Source organism: Aureobasidium namibiae, assembly GCF_000721765.1.
Source record: "Aureobasidium namibiae CBS 147.97 unplaced genomic scaffold scaffold_9, whole genome shotgun sequence".
Classification (NCBI taxonomy): Eukaryota; Fungi; Ascomycota; class Dothideomycetes; order Dothideales; family Saccotheciaceae; genus Aureobasidium; species Aureobasidium namibiae.
This window is the reverse complement of record NW_013581200.1, coordinates 533,792-558,381: the sequence shown is the minus strand read 5'-3', so window position 1 is coordinate 558,381 and position 24,590 is coordinate 533,792. Positions and strand designations below refer to the sequence as shown.

General features: G+C 50.5%; 12 protein-coding genes across 12 annotated transcripts; 8 read left to right on the top strand and 4 right to left on the bottom strand.

Moving 5' to 3' along the window:
- Positions 1–20: 20 nt before the first annotated feature.
- Positions 21–2,075, top strand: M436DRAFT_82218 (uncharacterized protein; the record flags this gene model as incomplete). The annotated part of the gene is made up of 11 exons (XM_013571819.1): positions 21–35; positions 88–237; positions 290–337; positions 398–448; positions 535–582; positions 645–698; positions 790–843; positions 905–955; positions 1,095–1,196; positions 1,332–1,379; positions 1,428–2,075. 11 exons carry the CDS (start codon positions 21–23, stop codon positions 2,073–2,075), a joined length of 1,269 nt encoding a protein of 422 aa, XP_013427273.1.
- Positions 2,076–2,274: 199 nt separating this feature from the next.
- Positions 2,275–2,574, top strand: M436DRAFT_82217 (uncharacterized protein; the record flags this gene model as incomplete). Its single annotated transcript, XM_013571818.1, has 2 exons — positions 2,275–2,357; positions 2,415–2,574. 2 exons carry the CDS (start codon positions 2,275–2,277, stop codon positions 2,572–2,574), a joined length of 243 nt encoding a protein of 80 aa, XP_013427272.1.
- A 660-nt stretch (positions 2,575–3,234) lies between these two features.
- On the top strand, positions 3,235–3,973 carry M436DRAFT_82216 (uncharacterized protein; the record flags this gene model as incomplete). The annotated part of the gene is made up of 2 exons (XM_013571817.1): positions 3,235–3,378; positions 3,434–3,973. 2 exons carry the CDS (start codon positions 3,235–3,237, stop codon positions 3,971–3,973), a joined length of 684 nt encoding a protein of 227 aa, XP_013427271.1.
- A 469-nt stretch (positions 3,974–4,442) lies between these two features.
- M436DRAFT_82215 (uncharacterized protein) lies at positions 4,443–4,899 on the top strand (the record flags this gene model as incomplete). Its single annotated transcript, XM_013571816.1, has 2 exons — positions 4,443–4,514; positions 4,570–4,899. The coding sequence occupies 2 exons, from the start codon at positions 4,443–4,445 to the stop codon at positions 4,897–4,899; spliced, it is 402 nt and encodes a 133-aa protein (XP_013427270.1).
- A 291-nt stretch (positions 4,900–5,190) lies between these two features.
- On the top strand, positions 5,191–5,586 carry M436DRAFT_64111 (uncharacterized protein; the record flags this gene model as incomplete). The annotated part of the gene is made up of 1 exon (XM_013571696.1): positions 5,191–5,586. One exon carries the CDS (start codon positions 5,191–5,193, stop codon positions 5,584–5,586), a length of 396 nt encoding a protein of 131 aa, XP_013427150.1.
- A 641-nt stretch (positions 5,587–6,227) lies between these two features.
- M436DRAFT_64110 (uncharacterized protein) lies at positions 6,228–7,876 on the top strand (the record flags this gene model as incomplete). Its single annotated transcript, XM_013571695.1, has 2 exons — positions 6,228–6,311; positions 6,392–7,876. 2 exons carry the CDS (start codon positions 6,228–6,230, stop codon positions 7,874–7,876), a joined length of 1,569 nt encoding a protein of 522 aa, XP_013427149.1.
- A 334-nt stretch (positions 7,877–8,210) lies between these two features.
- On the bottom strand, positions 8,211–9,044 carry M436DRAFT_47469 (uncharacterized protein; the record flags this gene model as incomplete). Its single annotated transcript, XM_013571593.1, has 1 exon — positions 8,211–9,044. A coding segment is annotated over one exon (834 nt), but the record flags the coding sequence as incomplete, so codon positions are not given.
- A 2,115-nt stretch (positions 9,045–11,159) lies between these two features.
- Positions 11,160–11,904, top strand: M436DRAFT_64108 (putative U2 auxiliary factor small subunit; the record flags this gene model as incomplete). Its single annotated transcript, XM_013571694.1, has 3 exons — positions 11,160–11,204; positions 11,267–11,522; positions 11,576–11,904. The coding sequence occupies 3 exons, from the start codon at positions 11,160–11,162 to the stop codon at positions 11,902–11,904; spliced, it is 630 nt and encodes a 209-aa protein (XP_013427148.1).
- A 3,255-nt stretch (positions 11,905–15,159) lies between these two features.
- Positions 15,160–17,711, bottom strand: M436DRAFT_82211 (uncharacterized protein; the record flags this gene model as incomplete). The annotated part of the gene is made up of 3 exons (XM_013571815.1): positions 15,160–15,422; positions 15,470–17,477; positions 17,538–17,711. 3 exons carry the CDS (start codon positions 17,709–17,711, stop codon positions 15,160–15,162), a joined length of 2,445 nt encoding a protein of 814 aa, XP_013427269.1.
- Positions 17,712–19,125: 1,414 nt separating this feature from the next.
- M436DRAFT_47722 (cystathionine gamma-synthase) lies at positions 19,126–20,414 on the bottom strand (the record flags this gene model as incomplete). Its single annotated transcript, XM_013571634.1, has 2 exons — positions 19,126–20,202; positions 20,259–20,414. 2 exons carry the CDS (start codon positions 20,412–20,414, stop codon positions 19,126–19,128), a joined length of 1,233 nt encoding a protein of 410 aa, XP_013427088.1.
- Positions 20,415–21,071: 657 nt separating this feature from the next.
- On the bottom strand, positions 21,072–22,733 carry M436DRAFT_73095 (choline-sulfatase; the record flags this gene model as incomplete). The annotated part of the gene is made up of 1 exon (XM_013571814.1): positions 21,072–22,733. The coding sequence occupies one exon, from the start codon at positions 22,731–22,733 to the stop codon at positions 21,072–21,074; it is 1,662 nt and encodes a 553-aa protein (XP_013427268.1).
- Positions 22,734–23,722: 989 nt separating this feature from the next.
- M436DRAFT_47619 (peptidyl-tRNA hydrolase) lies at positions 23,723–24,521 on the top strand (the record flags this gene model as incomplete). The annotated part of the gene is made up of 2 exons (XM_013571619.1): positions 23,723–24,020; positions 24,220–24,521. The coding sequence occupies 2 exons, from the start codon at positions 23,723–23,725 to the stop codon at positions 24,519–24,521; spliced, it is 600 nt and encodes a 199-aa protein (XP_013427073.1).
- Between the last annotated feature and the right edge of the window lie 69 nt (positions 24,522–24,590).

The window sequence follows — 24,590 nt, the reverse complement described above, 5'->3', positions numbered from 1 at the left end:
GGAACTCGACAACAACAAAGATGGATCAACACGCTGTCGGTACATGACGCTTTCATCATCAGAGGTTGCTTGCTAACAGTCGATCAGGGAGATGGCGCTGGACAGCTCCCTAACCAGAATGATGAACAGCCCCCTAACCAGAACGATGGACATCTCCCTGGCCACGACTATGCACAGTTTCCTCAACATATTGAGGCAAGACATGTTGATCCAGCCTTGGGACAATTCAACTTTGGAGTACTTGTACTGTATACCACGTGGTAGGATCTAGTAGCTGACAGCTCGATAGGCCACCGAGAATCTCTTTGGTACTCCTCGCGAAGGACAGTTTCAAATCGTAAGTTCTACATAGTTCAGCTTCGGTGATGTCCATTCAGGACATGCTGACTCTCATCAGGACAACAACACTACATGGGCCTCTGCTTTTGGAAGAGATCAGTATGATTTCGTAAGTTTGTTCGATATTGATCGCCGTGATTGCACATACAGATCAATCCGAGATAACCAAGCTACATTGATGTTAACCCAGAGCAGGGTCATGAGAATCAGGGTATGGACTTGCCTCAAGAACAGTTCGGCCCTGTAAGTAGAGCCTGCGTACACCATTGCACGCTCGGACCTCGAGTCCAGCTGACAAATACTAGATGTACCACAGTGGTCCTGTCCTCAACTATGACCCGGCTCTACAGCAGTATCCTGTGAGCTATCCCCGCGACAGTACAAGACTTTGTTGTGTATCATGGCAAAGCGTATGATGTGTGGTTGGTGAAAATACTAATAAGGGTCCAGAACGATCAGCTAAACAGCTGGAGGATGCCTCTCACAGCTACACAACCCTTCTTTGTGAGTGCTCGTCATTCGATGTGTAGCAAAGGAATCAAAGCACGGGTCTAATCTCGAGTAGGGAAACAACAACTACCAGGCTGCAAACCAGCAGCAAACTCAGTACCCTGGTGTAAGTCTCTAGTCTCTTCATCATACTAGTGCATACACATAAGATCTCGAGATCAGATCACTCATCACAAGGAGGTGTCGCATGCAATTTATCAAAGTCTCAGACTTTGGGCCACTTAGACTGACAAGATCGACTTCAGGGAAATCACCAGGACTACACTGGAGGCTACAGTCAGGTCCCACATCAGCAAGGCAACAACGATTATCAGGCTGCAAACGAACAGCAATCTCAATACCTCGGCGTAAGTATATGTCTCTCAACCACAATCGTGCGTGGACGCAAGCCTCCTGAACAACACAGTCGTCTGCAAGGAGATCTCGCATGAAATTCATTGACACGCTAGACTTTAGGTTGCTTAAGCTAACCAAATCAACAGAGAGGCTACCACAGACACCCTGGAAGCCTTCATCAGGCTCTTCCTTCTGTACGACCTTTCTCAACTCTTTGTATAAACCTCTCTGACACGACTCAGGATCACAGAACCGATTTCCCTGGCCTTCCAAATTCGCAGCAGTACAACAACCCTTCCCAAGAGCAAGCATCACCTGGTTATCTTCCCATGTATAGCACACCACGCACTTCCGCTGCCTATGGTGTCCCCCTTTCCGCTGCCTCTGGTCACCAGCATGTTCTAACCAGCACTGAGTCGGTCAGCACCGAACCAGCCAGCACTGAGCCGGTCCAGAAGTCAAAGCGAAAGTCAACAAACCACAAGTCAACAAACCACAAGTCAGCAACGCGCAAGTCAACAAACCGCAAGAAAGGTGACGCCGAGCACGAAGAGAATCAGGAAGAGAAAGATAAGGAAGACAAGGATGCCGAAAAGAAGAACAAAGGTGATAAAGGCGTCCAAACAAAGGAAAGAAAGCAGCAGGACATAAGAGATAGACAAACTCTCAGCCGCCTTCGCGATGAGGCAGCTTCCAGAGCGTTTGAGATGGCCTCTCAATACGTCCCTGCTGGTGCAGCAAGGATTGCTCTTCAACAGCAATTCGATCTAGTTGGGGAGTTGGGCGGAGAGACCGATCGCAACACTGAAGCGTACATCATCTGGAACTCTACCAGAGCAGATCTCAGAAAGACCGATCGAGCTGTGCCTGAACGCAAGAAGGACGACTGAGGTGCGAAATGGTCCTGAATCGGAGAGCGAAGCAACAAACCGATCATAGGAGAACAGGCGAATGCATGAAAGCATGGGAAAGAAAGAATTTCGAACTCTCTCCAAGCTACACAGGTATCCACTACGATGTTGCACGAGACAATGGATGACACTGGCATTTTGGAAACAGAGGCTTTCCTTTCAGCTCTTGCATCATGTCATGTCCATCGAAATGCACAAGTTACACGACGATGACTGGTTGCCAAAGAGATTAGGTGTCCACCGAACATCTCACTGGCCACCGTAAGAAATATAACCAACTTTCTGTATCTCGATGGCTACAAAGATAGAGCCCTATAGACAGAGGAAGAAGTTTGAGCTTGCTCGCTACAAGGATGTCCTCCACCGGCTCTCTCTGCTCATCTTCGAGCTTGTCAAGTCTGATCTCAAGGTGGAGACTGCTGACGGCAAGGAAGACGTCGGCGCTGAGGAGCAGGAGTATGGTGTGGAAGTCGATTGAGGACACTGTCGAGACGTCAGTCAGGGGTAGTATGAACGACTCAGATCGAGACATGCCACCTCAGTTACATCAACGCTTTTCAGTATGGTGGAGGAGACGCATCGACTACCTGCCACTCCGGAAGCCACGAGAGCAAGTAAGAAGAAACCTCATGGCAATAATGGAAACTCACACTTCTCATGTCTATATGACCACTTTCCCATGATATCCTGTGACAACGAGCGCAGTGAGATGTACGCTGCCTGTTGCTCCTGATAGCTTCTGTATAGCATTTTCCAGCGTAACGTGTCTCCAGTCGATTCCGCGTGGGTCCAGAGCAGGTATCCCAAGGGAGTGGTATTCATGGATAGAGTTATGTTGGGCTCTCTCTGTGGCCTTGCCCGTGATATGGTAAGCATCGCGCAGTATGGCAGGAATCAAGTACTCAAGACACGAAGAGGGAGATGGTTGCTCGGCGGAAGTGAAGCGAGTAAACGAAGCCGCACCATTCGGTCGAAGTGATGATCTTGAAGACAACTTCACTCACCACTGTTACATAACCGCGACCAGATTCAGCGCTCTGGCAATACCTCCAAAGCTCATCACCTACCAAACACAAAACAATTACCCACCGACCAGACCATAGCCTCATCTACCCACACACCAAAACAACCAGATACCATGGCCACCAACGACCTCGCCTGGCTGGATCCTGCTCTACAGCCTCAAGCACCTGTCGAGATGGAGACAGCCAACAATGACAAAGTCCCTCCCCCCGACTACTCTCAAGTCCTTGATCCCAACAAGCTCTCCGAGTTGTGGGTTGTAAGTCTACGATCATCGACATCATCCCTGGACCCGTGTACTGACGTAATACCAGGCCTACCAAAACTCGGAACTGAATCTTATCGGCGCCATGAACGGTGTTCAGTCCCACTACGACGGCACCACTTTCTGGGACCGTGACAATAGAAACGGCTACACCAACCACCAGATCGGAGACCCTCAGGCCTGCTACATTGCTCGCCAGAAGAGTATGGACAACATCCACAACAACAACAAGATGTACGAAGACATGGCCGACTTTGAAGCCGAGAAGCAGAAGGCTTTTGACAAGCTGTCCGCCTACAACTCGAGCAAGTTCTCAAAGGAGACTATCCAAGGAGCCTATCGCCAAAAGGCCGCCAAGAGGGGTGCCGCTAACCGCAAGGCCAACAATGTCAAGCGCCATGGGGAGAATGTTGTGGCCATCGTCGACGAACTTGTTGCTCTGAGAGATTACTCCGGTGTTGTGGACGAGAAGTACAAGAAGCGTTTCGACAGACTCGCCAAGGAGGTTTTGGCTGCTACCAAGGTCAAGATGACCCCAGAGATTGACGCCAAACTCGCCGTTGGAATTGCTCCTGGTGTCCAAGGTTAAGCATGGTCTGGCAAACATTCGGTATGGAACAGAAAGGCAGATAGGATGAGTGGAGGATCCCAGAAGTCTTTCCCCATTAGCAGTCCTCATGTATCTGATTTTGATTCATCGTCGAGTCGGAGGTGGATTGCGAGAAGAGTGACTGGAGGTGCATTCTGCACAACGAAGGCAAAGAACAGTCTCAAGGTGAGGAGGCTGAAGCGGACCACAAAGGTCTTGTATCACAGAGCAATCGAAAAAATTGGATGTTCAAGTGCATCTTCCTTGTTTTCTATTGTATCATCGTGATCATCAAGCCGAGTCTTACAAGCAGCTTCAAGGAAGGCGCGAAGCTCGCCTTGTCGGTTCTCAATCAAGGAAACCACATCTGTTTTCTTTGCGCAAGACAAACCATCAACATCCCTTCCGAATCATTCTCATTGTCCGCTTAATTCTTGTTCCTATCGTTAAATATTTCCTGTCCGCGGATATGGACGAGCCCGTTCAGCGTGTCGACAGAATCTTCAACTACGATGACGGTCATACACAACAGGTCTTTCATGTGAGTGTTTCCACTATCTTGCCCACCGGTATCTCATTTGACATGCTTCACACAGTACAACCATGACCGCGATAGAGATATCGTCACAAGACTGAATATCATTCAAGAACGCCATGCCAATGAAAGGGGCACATCTACCGTCTGGCAGTGCGACCAAATCGGTCACTACTGGGGCATTGACCTCGATGACGAACGCTACATGGACATCACATTTGGAGACCAGCCTCACGACCGTATGGTCTACCATCTTGCCGTCGTAGCAGCCAACGCCCGCAACCCCAGAGACTATTCCGATGATTTCATGCAGGATGATGAACATTTTGCCGAGTACACCAGAGCCTTCACCAACCTGGCTTTCCACAACAAGCAGATCAATGAGCACTAGGAGGCAACCAGAATCTTCCGCGAACAAATGGAACTCGCCGCCTGGGACCCTGACAGGTTGCAATGGTTCCCAGACGCAGAAGAGGCATCGGTTGATGAAGATTTCGACGCCAGGAGTATCTCGGACTATTCGCCATGGGAGCGTGTTTAGTATTATTCTCAAAGGCTCAGCTTCCTCGAGACTCGTCGAAAAAAGGATACCAAGCTCTACAGGAGTCTACAACAGAATCTACTCGCCGCCCTCGAACTCGATGTCACCGTAACACAAGGAAGAGATCCAAAGGCTCAGACCATGCGAGAAGCGCTTGCCGTACAGAAGAAGACTGCTGAGGAAATGGAGCGTGTCCGATTGAGGAAACGTGCTGAAGAGCGTCGAAAGGAGCGTGACCGACAAAGGGAGCTCGACACGCTAGCTGCACGAGAACAATCGTCGCATGCTCACGTGTTGATGTTACAGCGAGAACTGGAGCTTGAAAGGCAACAGACGCGTATCCGACGGATGGAACGTAAACGGGAACTCAAGGCATTTGGATGGAAGGTGGCCGCATCTTGCTTGCACATGCTCATAGCCGGTGGTCGATGGACCTTGGAGATGACAAAGATCTCTTCGCAATGGTGCTGGGAGATGACCAAGGTCTGCATTCGATGGTCCTTCGACATGCTCGAGATCTGCGCCAAATGGTGCTAGGAGACACTGGAGGACTGCAGCGAATTATGCTGGGAGGTATTGAAGCGCTGTGCACGATGGTGCTGGCAGACTTTCAAGTCTTGCAGTCAATGGTGTTGGACGATGCTGAAGATTTGCGTCGAATGGTCCTGGGAGCTACTAGTGTTCTGCGGCCAATGGTTCTTGGATAAAGCCATGGTGCTCGGACGATGGTGCTGGAGAGTACTGAAGGATTGTCGTCGGTGGTGCCGGGAAATGATGAAGGTCTGCCGTCGACTGTGCTGGCGGTTCCTGAAGTACATATTCATTGGCGACTTCCGCAAAGACCTCTGGAAATGCTGCCTTGCATTGTGGGATTGGTGGTTCATGGGCGACTGCGCCAGGGAAAAAATAGCAAGTGGGGTGATTGTCGGCATCATGGAGCAATGAGCTTTGGGAGTTACAGGTGGCGGCGTCGTTCATGGTTGTCTTTCGCCAGTGGGCTACACATGGGCCAGTGAAGGTACTCTACAGTCTTTACAGTGAAGGAATTGGAAAAGACACACTCACTCACGTATACAGCTTTCTCTCAACAACGCCTCATGTTCCAGCTCCTGCTCTCTTCACTTGACTCTCTACCGGAACACCTCCCAGTCAGGTAACGGAATCTGATTCAGTTCAGAATGGCGCACACCTTCAATTCACATCGTGAAGTGGAAGAGATTGACTTGACCGATGATCCAGCTACCAGAAGATCTCAGAACCAGGTGAGAGTTCTGAAGCTTCTGCTCTATGAAAGATCTCAGAGCTGACTTCTGCTTGATAGAGTTCTCACTCCAATATACAGCCCTGTGCGCAAGATCGCCCACTGAGTCGGAAGAACAAGGCCACAGTCTGTCACATCAACGGAGACAATTCATCTCGAGCCATGGACCAACTCAGCGTTCCTGTTGATCCAGAAGACGGCACGTGCTACTCAAACAGAGATGATCAGGCCAATTCAGAACACGCTGAACAAGACTCTCATCCTGATATGGACGACATTGGAACGTACGAAGACCCTGATCTTGTGAACGAAGCCCTGGAGAACATGAAGAAGATTCTGCTTGATGAAGATACCACTATCAAGGGCATCGAGACAGAGATCGATTCGGCTCAAAAGACGATTTATTCTTTGCTGATAAAATACCCGGTAGTCAAGACTTTTGGACGACGTCCCGAGCCCACACCGCTCGATATTTGCCGCGGAAGTCTTCACGAGCTGATCAATGAGATGGATGTCTTGGAGGGCATCAGAAACTCCTTGGACTCCGTTGAGAAATCTCATCAAGAAGCAAAGCAAGAGCTAGACTTCCTGAAGCGCTCTGTTAGATCATTGGTACACTTCTCACTCTTTCCTTCCCCAAACAATACTGACCCTTCTGTGCACCCACAGTTCAGAAGCAAGACCGTATCTGCAGAGTCCCAGCAAAGAAGAATAGCTGCCAACGAGAATATGCTCGATTCGGTCAAATTCCTCAAGGAGTGTCTGAACAATCATGCCAGACTCGTCGAAATCGTGCTTGGAAGACCTGAGCCTCTGGTCAAGCAGGGCACGGAGCTTATGCAAGCGTTGTTGTCTGAGATGTTCGGATTGCCTGGACCTGACGTGCAAGAACACACGCAAGATCCTCTGCCTGACGCCATGGAAGTCTCAGAAACCGAGGCAGAAGTTGAGGACAGACTTGAAATCGAGCTTGCCTCAGAGTCAGAATCAGAGGCCGAATCTCTCTGGGAGTATACCCAAGCTGAAGATCTTATGGACGTTGAAGCCAGCGAAGCTTCTGAATCAGAATCTGGAGAAGACGACAGTGACAATATCAGCGAAGTGTTCGACGACTATGACGACAACATGAGCGAATGCTCCGACTACTCAACAACAAACAAGAACGAAAGATTGCTGAAAACGGAAAAACGCGAGAAAGCCAAACAGAACAGAGATGCCTTGTGGAGAAGATTCGGCTTGACGGTCGAACAAGTCAATCAAGGTCAAGGCGATGTACAGCAAGAAGGACGCAGCAGCATTAAACGTCAAAAGAGAAGCCGTGACGCTATAGAGGAGGAACCAATCGAAGATAACCCAACTACCCACCACCAGTCTCAAGCCCTGAAGCAGACGACTCTCAACTTCAACAAAGTCACCAAAAACCGAAGACTGTTCTCACGCAAAGAGTTGAAGGAGCAAGGCGTCTTCGGAACCGAAGAACCGGAAGAAGTTGAGGAAGGAGTCGAGATATCAAAACCCAGAGGGAAGATCGCCAAGAGGATGCTTGCTTACTGGTCGCGGAACTGACTGGTGATGATGCGAAAAGGGTGAATAAGAATAGACAGTGCATAGTGATCGTGGAGAAAGAGGATGTGAAGTAATGGTAAGGGGGAGGAATGCTGAGTATGTGAAAGAGGAGAGGGACGAAGAATGTATAAGGAAAGAGAAGCGCGGGGTGTACAAAGGAAGAGAGGCGAAGAGTGTACAAGAGGAAAGAGAGCCAAGTATGATTTCGATACAAGGAAGTTAGCTATCAAACAATCGTCATTAATCAGATTTGAAGCAAAAGTTACCCTATCATTTGTCCCTCGCGTCTTTCTATCTCAAACACCAATTATCCAACAAGTAGACTCGTATCTTCTCATGGAGTGTATGCATTAGGTTGTAGCGTACTGTTAGTGAAACTGTTGTACACTATACCAGTCCCACTGATTGCATCTCCAGCAGTGTCAACCAAGATTCCAGGTGCATCCATAAAGTAAGCATATCTAGCCACATCCGGCTGCTGATCCAACCATGGCATGACTGTTTGTAAGAATGACTGCAGCTCAGCATCGGTATAGCTGAACGTATTGTCCAAACCAAACTCAGTGATCCATATAGGTCGTCCTCCAGCAACGGCACGTGCAGAATTGATGTAGTATTCAAAGTAAGAGGCACCTGCGTACTTGTTACTGTACCAATGCAAATTGATAAAGTCGATATCGCAGCCTGTGCAGTTACCAAGGAAGTACTGAAGATATTGTAGGCCCATAGGGTTGGCATCTGTGCCACCAGAGTTCGTGATGGCAGGGGCGCCAATCAAAGCTTTGCCAGCGAAAGGCTGCAGATACTGTTGATGATAGTGTACAGCTGTTGACACGTTCATGCAGGCACTACCAGAGATGCAAAAGTCGGGCTCGTTGAAGGACATAAGAGCTGTGGAGCCATTGTCGATAGCGATCTGAGCGGCACTTGGCCACTGCGCCAAAAGGTTGGGATCGCTGTTGTAGAGTAGAGGAATGAACTCAAGAGCCGGGTTGAAGTTGCAGTCGTTGACGCCCGGGGTGGTGCATGGAGCGTAGAACCAATCATAGGCCCAGGAGACTTGGCTGTTCTGGCCATCGATTGAAAAAGGCATGGTGAGATTTGCCTGGTTGTAGGACAAACCACGTTTGCCAGTGTTACGGACTGGTGTGGCTATCACAGATGCTGTAGAGCTTGTGCTGGACGAAGTAGCGACGACAGATGACGAGCTAGAGCTTGTTCGTATACTGGACGAGCTTCGAGTAGAGGATAATATCGACGCTCGACTTGTGGTAGAAGCAGTCGATCTGGCGTTGCTCGTGCTTGGCAAAGGGGAAGAAGGTGATGAAGATGAGCTGGCAGCTGCAGAGCCGCTCGGTGAAATGCTTGACGATGCAGTCGCAACGGAAGAGACAGTGATTGGAATATCCAAGGAAGACGAACTAGCAGGACTGCTCGAGACAACGGGCGAGATTGATGTGCTAGCACTGTTCGTCTTATTAGAAGGCTTGCTCTCTAGACGTTCGAGTATACTTACATGCTTGAGGCCACAGAATTGGTCGAGAAAACGATACTCGGAAACGTGATCTGCGATGAGACCGCTGCTGCCGATGATGCTACTGACGACGCCAGCCCAGAAATGGACGAGGCGGCAGAGACAGACACACTGGAAGACGAACTGTCAGTCAGGCTACTCAAGCCACTGCTAGAGAGCTCATGAGCGAATGAGGTCGCACTGGTGATATAGACAACGGTATCGGGTCCAGTAGCACTTGGTGCGTACACTGACAGGTGTTGCGAGATGTAGTCCGAGATTTGCGATGAGAAGGGCGGTGCGGAACTGCTGCTTGTCGGTGTGGCCATGCTCGGGGTCACGTAGACTACAGTGTTGTCGCTTGTTGGAACTGGCGCGTTGTCTGAGATCTTCTGAGACAGATGGTCCCTAATGGCGGATGAGTAGCCTTCGGTGGCGGTGCTCACAGTAGGGCCTGGTGCTGTTGCTGTCGTGGCAGTGCTGGGACTTGCAAGAGCGGCGAGAACAGCGACATAGTCGGCTCTGATAGCCGCGACGGCTCCTTGAGTGTTGGCAATGGAGTTGATGGCCGACAGTAGAGTACATTCACCAATCAAGAAGGTAGAAGCCACACACTCGGGTAAACTTGCACAAGAGGCGATGCATGCCTCAAAGGAGGAATCACCTTGCTGGCGTTTACGATTGAGTGTGCTCGGCGGTGGTGTAATGATGTCTCCGCCATAGGTCTGTCCGCAAGCAATCTGGTAATCTGTGCCATTGCCTGCGGTGTAGATCTGTCCACAGACTGGCACTGTAGACGGTGTCGTGGAAGCTGAGCTGGTTGGTGACACGGAGGAGGTCGATACCGATGTAGGTGTGCTAGACGGTGAAAGGCTCCCCAGAGTCACGGAGCCTGAGGATCCGGTTGAAGAAAGAACGAAGCCTGATGGGATCAAATTTTGCGACGAAGAGAAGGCTGAAGCTGCAGAACTTGTGCTAAACAAGCCAGCAGGGTTTGAGGCAGTACATGCAGATACATGAGTTGTGATAACGATGGTTGGTGTAACAATTGCTAGTGGGCGGTCAGTTCCTGTATCAGTCCTGCATGTCAACGAGGCATACTTTGACCAGAAGCATCTTGCAGCAAGGCGGTAGACAGTATAAGAGCGGCTGATAGAGCCCTCATCTTCGAACACGAGGAAGACTGTTTGGCTCTAGAGAGTCAAAGCTGAAGATGCAACGGCGATTACAGACAGATATTGGTACCAATGCTGAAGAGCTGGTCGATTGGTGAAACGAGTGTCGTGGTCAGGTACAGAAACGAGTGTGATGAGCACGCGCACGAAGGACTGGGGGTTTTGACAAGGGTACGATCAAAGCCATCATGGCTATGTTGGTGGTAGAGCTGGACGTGTGGAATGTAAACAGCATGATTGGAGTTGGAATGCATTGGAATTGCAGCCGAGGGCTGGCGTTCTAGAATTGTGACAGAACAAATTCTGGATAGAGAAGCGATCTGGAAGGGTTCATGAAATCGAAAGATGATTGTGCAGATTACCTAGGGAGGAAGGAGTGCTTGGAAAGGAAGTGGGATCGGTCTGCCACGTGTGGCCCAAGTATGGCTGATGGCTCGGAGTTGCCAGAAGAGTCGACCAACCTGCAGACGCTGACAAAAGAGTCGCCACGCGCGCGCGCTGCAACGCCAGGAAAGCCGACGACGAGCTCGACATCTGGAGAACGTCACATATTATCCTCGCCCATACTCAGCGCATCCATCTCGAAAACATCAACATGGCCAACTATCTCGCCTCCATCTTCGGTACCGAGCAGGACAAGGTGCGCATTCTCCATCCTCTCCAACCACGCGCTGAACCTGCGACTAACAAGCTGCCTCACAGGTCAACTGCTCCTTCTACTACAAAATTGGCGCATGCCGTCACGGAGACCGCTGCTCGCGCAAACACGTCAAGCCCTCATACTCGCAAACCATCCTCCTCCCCAACCTCTACCAGAACCCCGCATACGACCCCAAGGCCAACATGAACCCTCAACAACTGCAGAACCACTTTGACGCCTTCTACGAGGATTTCTGGTGCGAGATGTGCAAGTACGGCGAGATCGAGGAGGTGGTCGTTTGCGACAACAACAACGACCGTATGTGTCTTGGATATAACACCATGCTACATCTAGTACTAACCTGCAAACAGATCTCATCGGCAACGTATACGCTCGCTTCAAGTACGAAGAATCCGCCCAAGCCGCTTGCGACGCCCTAAACTCGCGCTGGTACGCCGGTCGTCCCATTTACTGCGAACTATCCCCCGTCACCGATTTCAGAGAAGCCTGTTGCCGTCTCAACTCAGGGGAAGGCTGTGTACGTGGTGGTTTCTGCAATTTCATCCATCGCAAGGACCCGTCTCCCGAACTGGACCGCGAGATTGAGCTGGCCACAAAGAAGTGGTTGAGGCAGAGAGGAAGAGACGAGAAGAGCGCCAGCAGATCCCCCACACCCGAGCCCAGCAGAAAGAGATTCTAGGAGGTGCGCGCCGCAGTCGAATCCAGCAGAAACAAGTCTACGACATGTGCTCCGCATCCAGCGCGACCCAGCAGAAGAGTCTAGAATACATCTCCCGCACTCGAGGTCAGCAGCGAGAGCGTTCATGCGATATCCTTGACAGCCTCCATTCGGAGACAAAGGGCATTCAAACGGCGTTAATGGCGAGTTATTGGGTGTTATGAGGGACAGATACCATCGCTTTGGTTATGCATTTTCATGCAGCAAAAGAAAGAGGCTACGATCATGCAACGTCTCGTTACGCTATATACGCATCCAAAAATCTTCGCATAAAGAAGATTATCATTCCATCTTCAAACATTGTGTCCCATGCTGACTCCAGTGAAATATGCTCTCATTTTCAATCACTATTGAGACTATCGCCCAATCTTGTGTACAAAGCCTATATTTTTGCTGTCCGGGTTTGCTTCTACGCTTTCCAACTCAACCTCGTTCCAAACTCATGAGAAGATCACGGAAGAGTAAAGAAGAGCGTTTTGCAGACGACGATCTTTTTCTCTGTATCTGACCTCTCAACACTCTATCTCCTTTCATAAGAAATCAAAATCGAGCAAGATTGATTCAACTCGCGAGAAGCACAGGGTCCCTCTCCCGCAAAGCCAGAACACTGAAACAAGAAAAGAAGCGACGATCACTCTCGGCGAACAACCTCACCTCCTCAATATATCCCTTCCATGTCTATAGCATGCAATGTCCATCAGTAGAATCCAAGTTCCCGATTCCTCAGATCTTCCTTGCCCCTGCAGTCTACAGCATGAAGTCAACCAAAGGACATGTCGCGGTGTAATTTGAGCATTCGGGCGTTTCAGAAATGCTTCACGAACGACACTTGCGACATAGGAGCCGTAGAACAACCAACAACCCACCATAAAGCAACTTCTCCTTTCGCAAGGATGACAAACTAGCATGACTCTGCAAATATCAAAGGGAGTTGGAGGTAAGTCGCAGGTTAGCGTTGATGAAGATGACTTTTGCGACTCTAAACTCTTCAACTATGCAACATTCCCATGTTTCTTTCCCGTTCATCTTTTCCTTGATACTGGTCATCACTTCTACAATATTCTTGAATTTCAGAGATCCGATTGATTCGCGATTCTCGTCCATTAGTTTCATTGAGGCCTCCAAGTTCAAACATACACAAACGTCACGACATCACCGATTCACGACCGCATTTGCTTCTTGCATTCCTTAGGCCTCTGTTCGGAGCTCTGCTAATTTCATCCACTCAACGTGACGCGACAATCAAGCTTCTACATCACCGCAACCACTTTCTTGACGATTACGATTACTTGCTTGGGGGTACCATACGTCACATACTACGAGGCCTGCCATAAAGAAACAAACAACAAGGATATCAGACCTGTACAAGATTAGAGCATACACTGTCGCTTCAAGAACTATACGACATACTCAACCTACCAACAACACCTCAACTCACCATACTCTGGCATACACATCAGAGAGACATTATACCCAAAATCAACCACACCAGATCACACTACGACTTCTCATCTGAAAACAAATAACACAGATCACTCTTTCCACCATCTATCAAGCCATTCTATCGTTACCAGAACGAGTATCACCTACATCAGGCTCAAGGAGCAAAAGGAGCAACAGAGTCCATAATCACAAACATGGCAGTCCCGCAAGACCCATACTTTTGGAAGCGCTTCAGCACAGCAGTACACCTAGACGAAGAAGCAGCACAAGTCCCTCGAAAGCGAGTCTCATCCCTCATCCCTCCTCTCTTCTCTCTCCTCCTCCCCTCTGTCCTGATCCCACCTCCTCTCCCCCAGCCTCCATCTTGTCTCACTGCCACTCGCCCATTTCCCCAATTTCCTCACCAAGCTAACCTCCATCTCCCTCATAGACCAGAATCATGGCACGCCAGCACCGTACGAAAAAACCGCGGTTCCCACTTGCGCATCTGTCTTACCTTCTGGATCCTCCTCTTCGCCATAATCGCCATCATAGTAGTCGTATGTCTAGTACTCGTCAAAACCGGAGTGTTGAAAAAGATACACATAGGAGGTGATGGACATAGAATCGACACAGGCGGGTTCCAAGGGTGGCTGAACAAGATTTTCGGGACTGGTGGCGACAATGAGAAAAGCAGCTCTGGAAGCGGACAAGCGGGGAGTGCGAGGAGGAGGGATATATGGTAGGAGTGGAGAGAATCAGTAATGGGTGTGGTAATGGGATACGGATATAATACTCGAAAAGGAGCTGGTACTCGTCGAGCACTGAGCAAGGACGAAACCACATGAGGATGAAGATCATGTTTAAACCTTTATGTATAGTTGTCGAATCGGAGCTGAGGCACCAACAACCTTACTCACGTGGTTTACGTCGTCGTGTCTGTCTCTTGCCGATAAAGCAAGAAATATCTCTTCGAGATCTGATTCTTTGAGTCGAGACATCGATGTCGCCGACTTGATAGCCCCAGCTCCATGAACCACCCAGGTCGATACTTTTAGAATCCGCACCACCAAATCCTTAACAACCAAAAGACCATACGGATACCATCATCACAAGTCTATAGCAATTTCTATACATCACGGAGTCCTATTCGAAACCAGGACTGGTAGTAGTCTCGACGAATATTGTGTATCGCGATAGTTTCGTGCGAAACCTTGACAGACTGTATGAACTCGAAAGACATCCTTCCCCTCCTTGCGCAAAAGTGCCGTCACGCTGACACCCACGGAAATGCACAATCCTCTTGAGGGAAAAGAAAGTATCCATAGAGAGCCCACGAGAGAACTATCTTATTAGGGGCTCTCAGTGGCTTTCGTCATCATCTAACAAAGAACTGTGCATCGTGATGGCTCCAAGTCCGCCTTATGGTTGATACGGGAGTAGGTAGTAGTGACAGAATTTAACACATGGTAAGGGTAGTACCACCGAGTTATACCACTGGCTCTATACTACCAACACCACCCGCGTAAATAAAGTCACGTCCATTAGCAACACGAAAAGAATTCAAGCAAAGACACTATGATTGAAGCTAAAGACAGTATCTACCATCCCAAAGGAGGAACGCCACCTTTTCTCACACTTCCAGTCTGGTCTTCATGCTCAATTAAGTTTTGGGAAGGACACAGCAAGAAGACCAAAGCCCTGTTTTCCTTCATGTCCAGAAAGACGACCTAGAGAGTCTGAATACCCTGGATGAATCGCAGAGTATCCGAGCACGGTATGCGTCTCTCTTTCTCACCGGCGGCGAGGGTTCTCAGCAACAGCAAAGAGATCACACTTCTCGCTGTCGCACTTGCCACACTTCAAGATCAAGCGGTCATCTTCGATGTGCTCGACAATGCCTCTGAACTGAGCGTTGAAGTTGATGCCGCAGTCGTTGCAAGCCCTGTGGTCGACACAGTAATCCTTCAGTGCCTCCAAGACCTTCTTGAGACGGTTGTCGTTACCTGCATTGGAAGAGCCATGAGCAGGTCTGGTCTGAGCGGTACTTCCAGGACCTGCGAATGTTAGCATCAGAAAGAGTAGAACGATGCGAATGACTCACCGTTACGACGGTCGTTCAACTGACCTTGGAAGTATTGTACTTGTCTCTGCAGCTTCCTGATGATCTCGTCTCTGCCATCAGGTGCGCCATTGCCATTGGTTGCAGTAACAGGTGGTGCGACAAAAGCAGTACGCATAGCGGCAGGAGCAGTAGGAGCAATGGGAGCGTCTGCACGAGCGACAGGAACAGCCCTGGCAGGGTCAACGATGGGAACGGCAGCATTGCCATTAGTACGAGGAGCCACATGCTGAGTGGTGCCGTTGGCACGAGGTTGGCCAGCATCGCCGGTTGTCGGAGAAGGGCCGTGGGCACTTCCGTTATTCTGCTGAGCATGGGGACCAACAATGCGGCGACCGAGAGTGGCATGAGGGCCAGGAGGACCACCGTTGGCACGAGAATGAGTGCTAGTCATCGAAGCAGCAGGGCTGGGCGAGCGGTTGTCGTTCCCAGGGAAGGAGAAAATGCTCTCACGACGGGGAGCCACAGGCATGCCGGATGGAGCATCAACATCAGCTTCTCCGCCGTAAATTCCCGCAGCTGCACGACGTTTCTTCATCTCCATCTTTTGGTAAAAGGTCAGCGCTCCACCAGTAAGAGGAGCCGGTGAAGCAAGAGCGGGAATAGCCGGGAGAGACGGAGTGGTCAGTGGTGAAGGAGGGTGAGCGGGCGGAACGGAAGAGGGGGCGTTCATGGCGTTAACCGAGTTGGCCATGCTACCAAAGCCTTCGACACGTCTGGGCTCGATGGCCTGTGGGGGTTGTGCAGACTGCAGAGGACGAGAGTGCTGGATACCGTTGCTCTCGGGTGGCTGAGGAGCAGAAGCAGTCTCGAAAACGATGGATTGTTGGGCGTGAGCAGCCATTTGACCCTCAAGCTCCTTGATCTTGTCTTCGAACTCAGTGACACGGGCTTGCAGCTTTCTAGCATTCTCAACAGCCTCGTTACGCTCTAGAAGGAAGTTGATGTTGTCGGGTTTGCCGACACGCTGTTCGTTGATCTGTTTGGACAGCGTAGTATTGAGGCCGTTTGTGTTGCTGAGATTGCGGTCGAGCTCAGCAATCTTTCGATCCTTCTCCTCAAGTTGGTGCTCAAGATTGTCGATAACGGCATCCTTGGTGTTCTTTTGAGCCAACAACTTCTGGATCTGAGCCTCCAGGCCGATCGATGCCTTTTGAGGAGCACTCTCCTTGAGACGGGCGGCCTCTAGCTCAAGAGCGTTGATGCGTTCCTGCTTGGTAGAATTGGAGGCCGTAACCTCGGCACAAGTCTTCTCGAGACGAGCAATCTCCTGCTTGAGAGTATCGATCTGCTCTTGTTTGTAAGTAGCAATGTCGAGAGCCTCGTCAAGCTGGCTCTGGAGCAGAGTGACAGCCGAAGAGTCGACAGCAGAGGCAGTGCCAGCAGGCTGAGGAACCGAAGAAACGTAAGACACATCGGCGTTGTTGCCGTAACCGAGAGAGGCTTGAAGAGCAGCGAGCTTCTCGTAGAGATGGACGGCAAGCTTGCCGTTATGTTCCAGAGCGGTGATGAATTTTTCGTTGTTGACGAGGTCCTGGCAGTGAGAGAAGCATTCCTGAACGAGATGGCCGTAGAGCATGCAGTGAGGATCGATAACCGAGTTGAAAACAGGAGCGATGATCTGTGGGAACTCAGGCTGGTTGAAAGCGCCAGAAATGAATTGGCCAAATCTGTGTGCGGCCTCGACCATCAAACGGTCAAGGTTCCATGTGAAGGCGACGCGGAATACTTTGACACTGTTCAAGGCCTTGACCAAGACCTCAGACCTGCAGGACTGTGAGGTGATGTGAAGGTTGTGTAGGCTCCTGATAAGTTCAACCTCCTGATGCTCGAGAGGCTCGTCGTTCGATGCGTTGGCCGAAGGAGGGAAGTCAAGAGGCTCAATCTTGGGAAAGGTCAAGTCCTTGTCTTCGTCTTGGTAGGTGCCATCGTAGATGAAGCAGAGAACCCTCCAAACCGTCTGAGCGTCGAAAAGGAGAGGGATAGGTGTCTGGAGAGTTCACGAAAAGTCAGCGATCTGACCAAGAGCGGACACATTGAATGGGTGCACCTTAGCATCTTGGTAATGGCTGTTGATGTACAGCTCAAATGCACAGCCTGCAAGCTGTCTGTCCTGGGGGGCGATGCGAAATATGATCCTGTGGAAGGGAATGACAAAGCCATCCAAGGCCACCAGACGGGCGTCGGCCAGGACGGAGTCACCACAAAGGTTGGCGAACGACATCTTGTGGTGGTGAATTGCTCAGCGCAGAGAGAAGCGGTGCCTAAAGGAAGACTAGATCTGCGCACACTCGTTAGTTGAGTACTCAAGAAGGAGGACAGCATAAGTGAGTCAAGAAGGCTTACCTTGAAGGACAAGTGACTGAAGATATGAAGACCGAAAGAGGAAGTCGCGAGCTCGACCAGGTGGTGACGGTGGGAGAGGAAAGAGCAGATCGCAGCTCAAACCCAGAGTTTTAATTCGTGATTGACGCAGTGGGGATGCCGAGCACGACTAAGCAGAGATCTTGGAAGGCAGGCGGTATCGACGGTTTGGCGACGAGCTTGGTGTGCAATGGAGATTTTGGTTTACAGCGGTAGGTGTAGAGCTGTCAGAGACTGGATGCAACAGAATCAGCAAGGCTGCCAGAGTAAAGAGACCGATGATGGCAACGTCGCTGATACTGACCAGTATGTCACTGCGTTGAAGAAAACAGAGAACGTGCTGCCGAAGAAGCTGGATAGACCTCAGCATCAATTCAAGCGCTACTTACCCACCGCCAACAAATAAAGTCAGGTGAGGTGGCTTTGTTAGTGATAGAGAATATGTACCAAGGGCAGAACAGTGCAGCTATGTTCCTTGAAGATTGTTGAGCATTCAGGTTTGAGAGAGTGAGGACAGCATGGGTCACAAAGAGGCAGCTTTTGTTGCTTCTTGCTCTGCTTTACCTTTATGGAAGGAGCTTTGCGTGGTAACTGCCTCTTTCTACAGGTTGATCATACACTTGCCCTGTGAAGTCAAAACTGTGTGAACTGTTCTCTCATCTGACATACTCGGACAGAAGACATCTGAACCACCAGACACACACCGACTAAACATTTGATGGAGCTGTGGGTGAGGCTTGTCAGGTTTGCACTCGTCCTGAGCTCTGTTGAGCAAGCGTAACGAACCCAGCAGCGAAGACAACAGCCCCCATGCTTGTTAAGTTCACCAGTACGAAGACTTCGCATTTACATGCCGCCTCAAGACCGAGTGCTGTCTGCAGGAAAGCATGAGAAGCAAACTGCGCAGGTGGAAGCCAACAGCTGTTCAACCCCCGAGGTTCTGCCTTTTCCAGCATTTTGAAAACAACTCTCATCCTCAGCACGTCCCTATTGTGTGTCAGAAAGACAAACACACTGGGGGCTCGGAGCCTTCTGTTTTCGGCATTCCAGAGTATGTAGGAGGAGTCGCTACCGACTTGACGTTTCGATTGTGGTTGTATCCCTGACCCGCTTCTTCTATATAACCCAGCACCCATCCGAGAAAAATCAGACATAGTCAATTGGCAATAGGGATATGCATACGATGCACGCATGAGTTGTTGGAGGGATATGTATTGGCCACAACTCAGTACAGTCTATCATGTATATCGTTTGCAAGTCTGCATTTCAACCTCTCAAGCGTCTTCAAGAACAGCCTTGAATGCTGCAAGAAGATCTTGCTTCAGATCTTCCACATTCTCAACACCGACACTGACTCTCAGCACCCTAGGATCGATCTTTGCATCGCTCATGCGACGCCATTCGATCAAACTTTCCACACCGCCAAGACTGGTGGCATGGTGGAAAAGGTGCAGTTTGCTGGGCAAGCACCTTGCAAACTTCTCCTCAGCCATCCAGATGGCAAACACAGGGTTGTAACCTCCAGGCATCTGCTTCTTCAGCCAATGCATATCGTCTTTCTGCAGACTTGTGTGTTGAACGTGTGACAGTGCTTTCTGAACAATGGCGACCTCTTCTCTATCTCCTTCGCCAGCCTGGAGAGAGCTGAGCCATTGGACCAGAGCTGTGGTAGTTTCAGACTGGCGTTGCACGCGTAGCTCGAGAGTACGAATGCTGCGAACACCAAGCCAACCTTCAAGACTTCCCATGACGCCGCCCAAGAACACTCGGTCGTCCCACATGCCCCAGTACTCTTTCGTTGCATTAGGACGAGCAGGGTTGACGGCGAGAACACCACAGAGCATATCGCTGTGGCCTCCAAAGTACTTGGTTCCGCTGTGCAAGACAAAGTCTGCGCCACATGCAAAGGGATCCATGAGTGGCGGCGGCGCGAAGGTAGCATCGACTGTCAAGACAGCACCCCTCTCATGTGCCCACTTAGCGTACTTCTCGATCTCGTAAGCCTCGCCGGTAGGATTCAGCGGTGTCTCCAAGTGCACGACATCGCCTTCGCCCAAATCTTCCCACGTGTCTGGGTTGTGTACATCGACAATCTTGCAGTGTGTGAGCTTTTGGAAAATCTTCAGCACGCCGTGGCAGCCGTGGTATCCATCTCCAATTGCAACGACTTTGGGATTGAGGGCGACAAGCAGAGCATGGAAGGCGGCGAGACCGGAGCTGTAGGTCAAAGCGGGACCTTTGAGGAGGTGCGAAAGGATGGCTTCGAAGCGAGAAGTATTGGGAGCAGCTTCGCGGCTGTAAATCAGAGGATCGGAACCGCTTCCTGGCTTCAGTGGGTCACGACCAGCCACCTGTGAGGTGGGTCAGTTACTGGCGGCTGACTTTGCCGTATACAATAGCAACGTACCACATCATCCATGCTGAAAGGTACCAGCTTCTCCGGGTCCTCGGGGTATCGGTAGGTGGTCGAGACGTGCATGGCGGGTGCGACATCTGTAGAGTCGTTGAGAGGGTCATCGCCATGAACGGCCAGCGTCGAGGCTGAGTATTTGGAGTATTCCATGTTGGTTAAGGTGGTTGTGTAGAAGGAAGAAAGAAAGAGACGGGAAGATGGATGTAGTAACAAGAAGCAGGGTCTACTCGTGGTTTCCGAATGCCTACCTCGAGACAAGATCTGACGACTCGTCCGACTATTGGTTTTATTAGGAGGTGATGCTGGCCTTCTCGGAATTCTGTTGAACCAGTCTTTGAGCCCGATATGAGCCTTCCCGGCTGTGCAGAATGTCCTTACAATGTTGATGTACATGTCAAAATCACGCCCTTCGAGCTGTCACCGAAGCTTGAAGTGTTCTCGAAAAGGAAGGTGTGACGGTCTCGCCAAGTCTAGGAACACCACTTCAACGTATCTCACATTCACAGTTTTGTTGCGAACCAATTTTGTTCATGATGATAAGAATTTCAATTTTGGTTGGTGTCTGCTGCTGTTCTCGCTGAACTAATGCCAATGCTATTTTGATGATAGTGACTTGTCCGCGACCACCTCTTCAAATGCACCATGCTATGGTCAAACAATCCTCGTAAAAATAATGAGGCCCAAATACGCCTCGCTCGCCTGTGGTAATCAAGACCCGCTTGAAAAACGCTTTGAAAACCCATGGGTATAAACCTGTAAAATGCACAAATGTTCTCGTCACTGCGACAATAATGAGTCGCTATCGTCTCACTGGCCATAAGCACCGGCTTGGTGAGGGAACTTGGTCGTAGCCTTGGTGATGGTCTTCTCGCGACCATAGGTATCGACGATAGGGAAGCGAGCACGGCGCTCAAGATCGTCAAGGTCCATGTGCGAGCGGATGTACATGTTTCTGCTGTCATCAGGAACCTGGTAGTCCCAGCTGTGGAACTCGCCAGTCTTGAGGGCGCCCCAGACGAAGCGGCGACGGCGCTGCTGGGCAAAGACATCCTTGGTGATGGCGTCAAAGTCCCACTTCGCAGCTGCTTCCTTCTCGAAACCCTCGAACATGGACTTGGTCTCGGGATCATCGCTGGTGGCCAGATTGGTGAGCTCCTTGGGGTCGGTAGAGAGATTGAAGAGTTGTGGCGGGTCAGCAGGGCAGGTGATGTACTTCCAAGGACCACGACGGATCATCATAAGAGGGGCAATGGTGCCTTCGCCCATGTACTCGGCAAAGACGGTGTCGTTACCCTTCTTGCCTCTGAGGTGGGGCATCATTGAGTGACCATCCATAGGCAGACCTGGGACAAGCTTAGTGCCAACCATGTCGCAGACGGTGGCGGGAAGGTCGAGAGTGGAGACGTTCTCCTGGACACGATGAGGAGTGTATGCCTTGGGGTAGCTGATGAGCATAGGCACACGGACTGAGCTCTCAAAGTACGACATCTTGTACCACAGACCACGCTCGCCAAGCATGTCACCGTGGTCGCCACTGAAGATGATGATGGTGTTGTCGCGTAGCTTGCACTTGTCCAACACCTCGAGAAGCTTGCCAATGCAGTCGTCGACATATGAGCAGGCACCATAGTAGGCACGCTTGGCCTTCTTGATCTGCTCGGGGGTGAAGTCGTAGTCTTGAAGGTCGCAGACGTGCTGCAGACGCTTGCTGTGAGGATCCTGATCCTCCTTGTTGATCTGAACATCAGGCATGTCAATGTCGACATCCTCGTACATATCCCAGTACTTGTCTTCAATGGTGTAAGGGTCGTGAGGGTGGGTCAGGGAGACGGTCAAGGCAAAGGGTCTGGCATCGGGACCCTGGCGAACGTAGTCGTACAGGTATTGAGTACTCTTGTGCATGCTGGCCTCGTCGTAGTCAAGCTGGTTGCTGCGAACGCAAGGGCCTGCCTGGAGGATGGAGCTGCTGTTGTGGTACCACTCGAGGCGAGTGTCGGGCTCGTCCCAGTTGACTGCCCAACCATAGTCGCCGGGGTAGATGTCGGCAGTCAATCTCTTCTCCCATCCGTGCAGTTGGTCACCAATGAAGTGCATTTTGCCAGCCAATACTGTCTCGTAGCCGGCGTGGCGAAGGTAGTGTGAGAAGGTGGGAGTGTCTGAGCTGATTGACGAGGCATTGTCGTATGCGCCGATCTTGGAGGGGAGTTGGCCAGTCACCAATGACATGCGGGAGGGTGCGCAAAGTGGAGAGGGGCAGTATGCCGAGTCGAAGATGACCGACTTCTCAGCGAGCTTGTCGAGGTTGGGAGTCTTGATCTGCGACTTGTCGTTCCAAATCTTGAGTTGAGGAGCAGCCAGTTGGTCGGCCATGATGAAGAGGATGTTGGGGGTTTCGGGCACTTGGGGAGTAGATGCGCCATTCTGGCCCAGGAAACCAGGAGGTGGGGTCTCTGGTGGTGTTGAAGTCATGACTGCGGTTGTGTTGTGGTAGGAGAAGATAGAATGGAGAGGCACGCGATGTCCTGGGAGAAAGACCAAAGCTGTTTATGAAGACCCTCTGAGTTCTTGCGACGTCGTCTTTTCAGAAGTAGCGGTGATGATAAGGCAGATTCGATTGAATTCCTCCGAAGACTTTGTGATAGATAATAATTCGAAACAGTATAGGGCGCGCGTGCTCAAATTTGGGTCTTGATTGATAGCGAGTTCTCTTTCATGTGAAAGTCAGGAGTTTTTGATGAAATTGTTAAGAACGTGTGGCTGAAATGTATGATTGCCGATCAAGATTGATTGACTTGCAGGCAGCAGAATGAGGAGACAAACAAGATGTAAATTGAAAAGACAAAGGATTGTAAACGGACACGAGAGCTTCTAAGTAGTTTCGCTGGCTCGATTACGAGTCGGAGGAGGCAATGAGCGCTTGGGTGATGTGAGGTCCAAATTGCGTGCTTTCACACCATCGCTTTGAAATCGAGACGAAACCGCTGCCAAATCGACTGTGTCATAATCTGTTGCCCACAACCCCGGATGGTCACCGGCTCTACCCCGTGTATGCAGGTCCGGGGGACTGCTTCACTAGCGCGCCGGCTACCAGGATTGCGATATATCACACCATCGATGTCCTCCTTTCTGTCCAGTGATTTTGCTGAAAATGAGCCGCCATGCACAAAACGGCATCCTCGCACGCGAGTGAAAAAGTTGTAAATTCTGGGGGATCTCTGGCCTGCTTATAGCTACTCAAAGTGGACGTGACATGTCTCAAAGTACCTTGAGATAGATAAGATCCGACACTCGTGCATGGGAATGTAGGACAGAATGTCATGCCGCACGGGCCACAGTCAGGAATTTTGCCATCCGGCGTGCACGCGAGGCAACCAACGCCAGACCGTGTTGATCGTTCCAGCCAACGCAACAAAGCAAAAAGAGGAGAAAGGAGAACAATGGAGTCACGCGCTACAGAGATGCCCTCAGTCTGGGCCGTTGCATTCGGCGCTTCCGTCGTAGCAGGTCTCGCAGGTTACTTCTTGGGCACTGCCTCATCCATCGGTCTGTTTGGCAGCAATACCCAGCAGCGCGTCGTCAGCAGCAATGGTGCTCAGCATGAAAAGGGACACGACGCCAGCGAGAGCGAAGACGACAACGCATCCGAGTCCGATTTCGAGGACTCCGAAGACGATCAGGAGATCAATGGGTTTGAGGATTCGACCGAGGAATGCAAACTCGTTCTCGTTGTACGCACTGATCTAGGCATGACAAAGGGTACGTATCACATTTTCTTCGCTATCAATCAACATCACACGCTCTTTCTTTCCCCTCACATTCTGCCCTATCGACGATATACACGCTGTGTATCTTCAGCTACCTGCTTTTCATGGTTTTCATGCCCCAAAAGAGGAAAATAATGCATACGATGATTACCACAATCTGACAAATCGATTCATTTTTTGCTGCGTAACAGGCAAGATAGCAGCCCAATGCTCACATGCCACCCTCGCATGCTACAAGACACTTTTGCGCCAGAACTCGCCAATCCTCAAGCGCTGGGAAGGCTACGGTCAGGCAAAGGTCGCCGTGCAGGTCAAGAGCGAGGAGGACTTGTTGATCCTTCAAGCTCAGGCTATCAGCTTGGGTATCTGTGGACAGATCATCCACGATGCCGGTCGCACACAGATTGCCAGTGGCAGTGCTACTGTGCTCGGAGTTGGTCCTGCTCCCAGGTCTATGGTCGACAAAGTCACCAGCCATCTCAAGCTGTTGTAAAACAGCTGCCAAAACATGGCAAACGTCATAAAAGCACATGCTCTTCACAGTATTCGAACTCAGCGGATA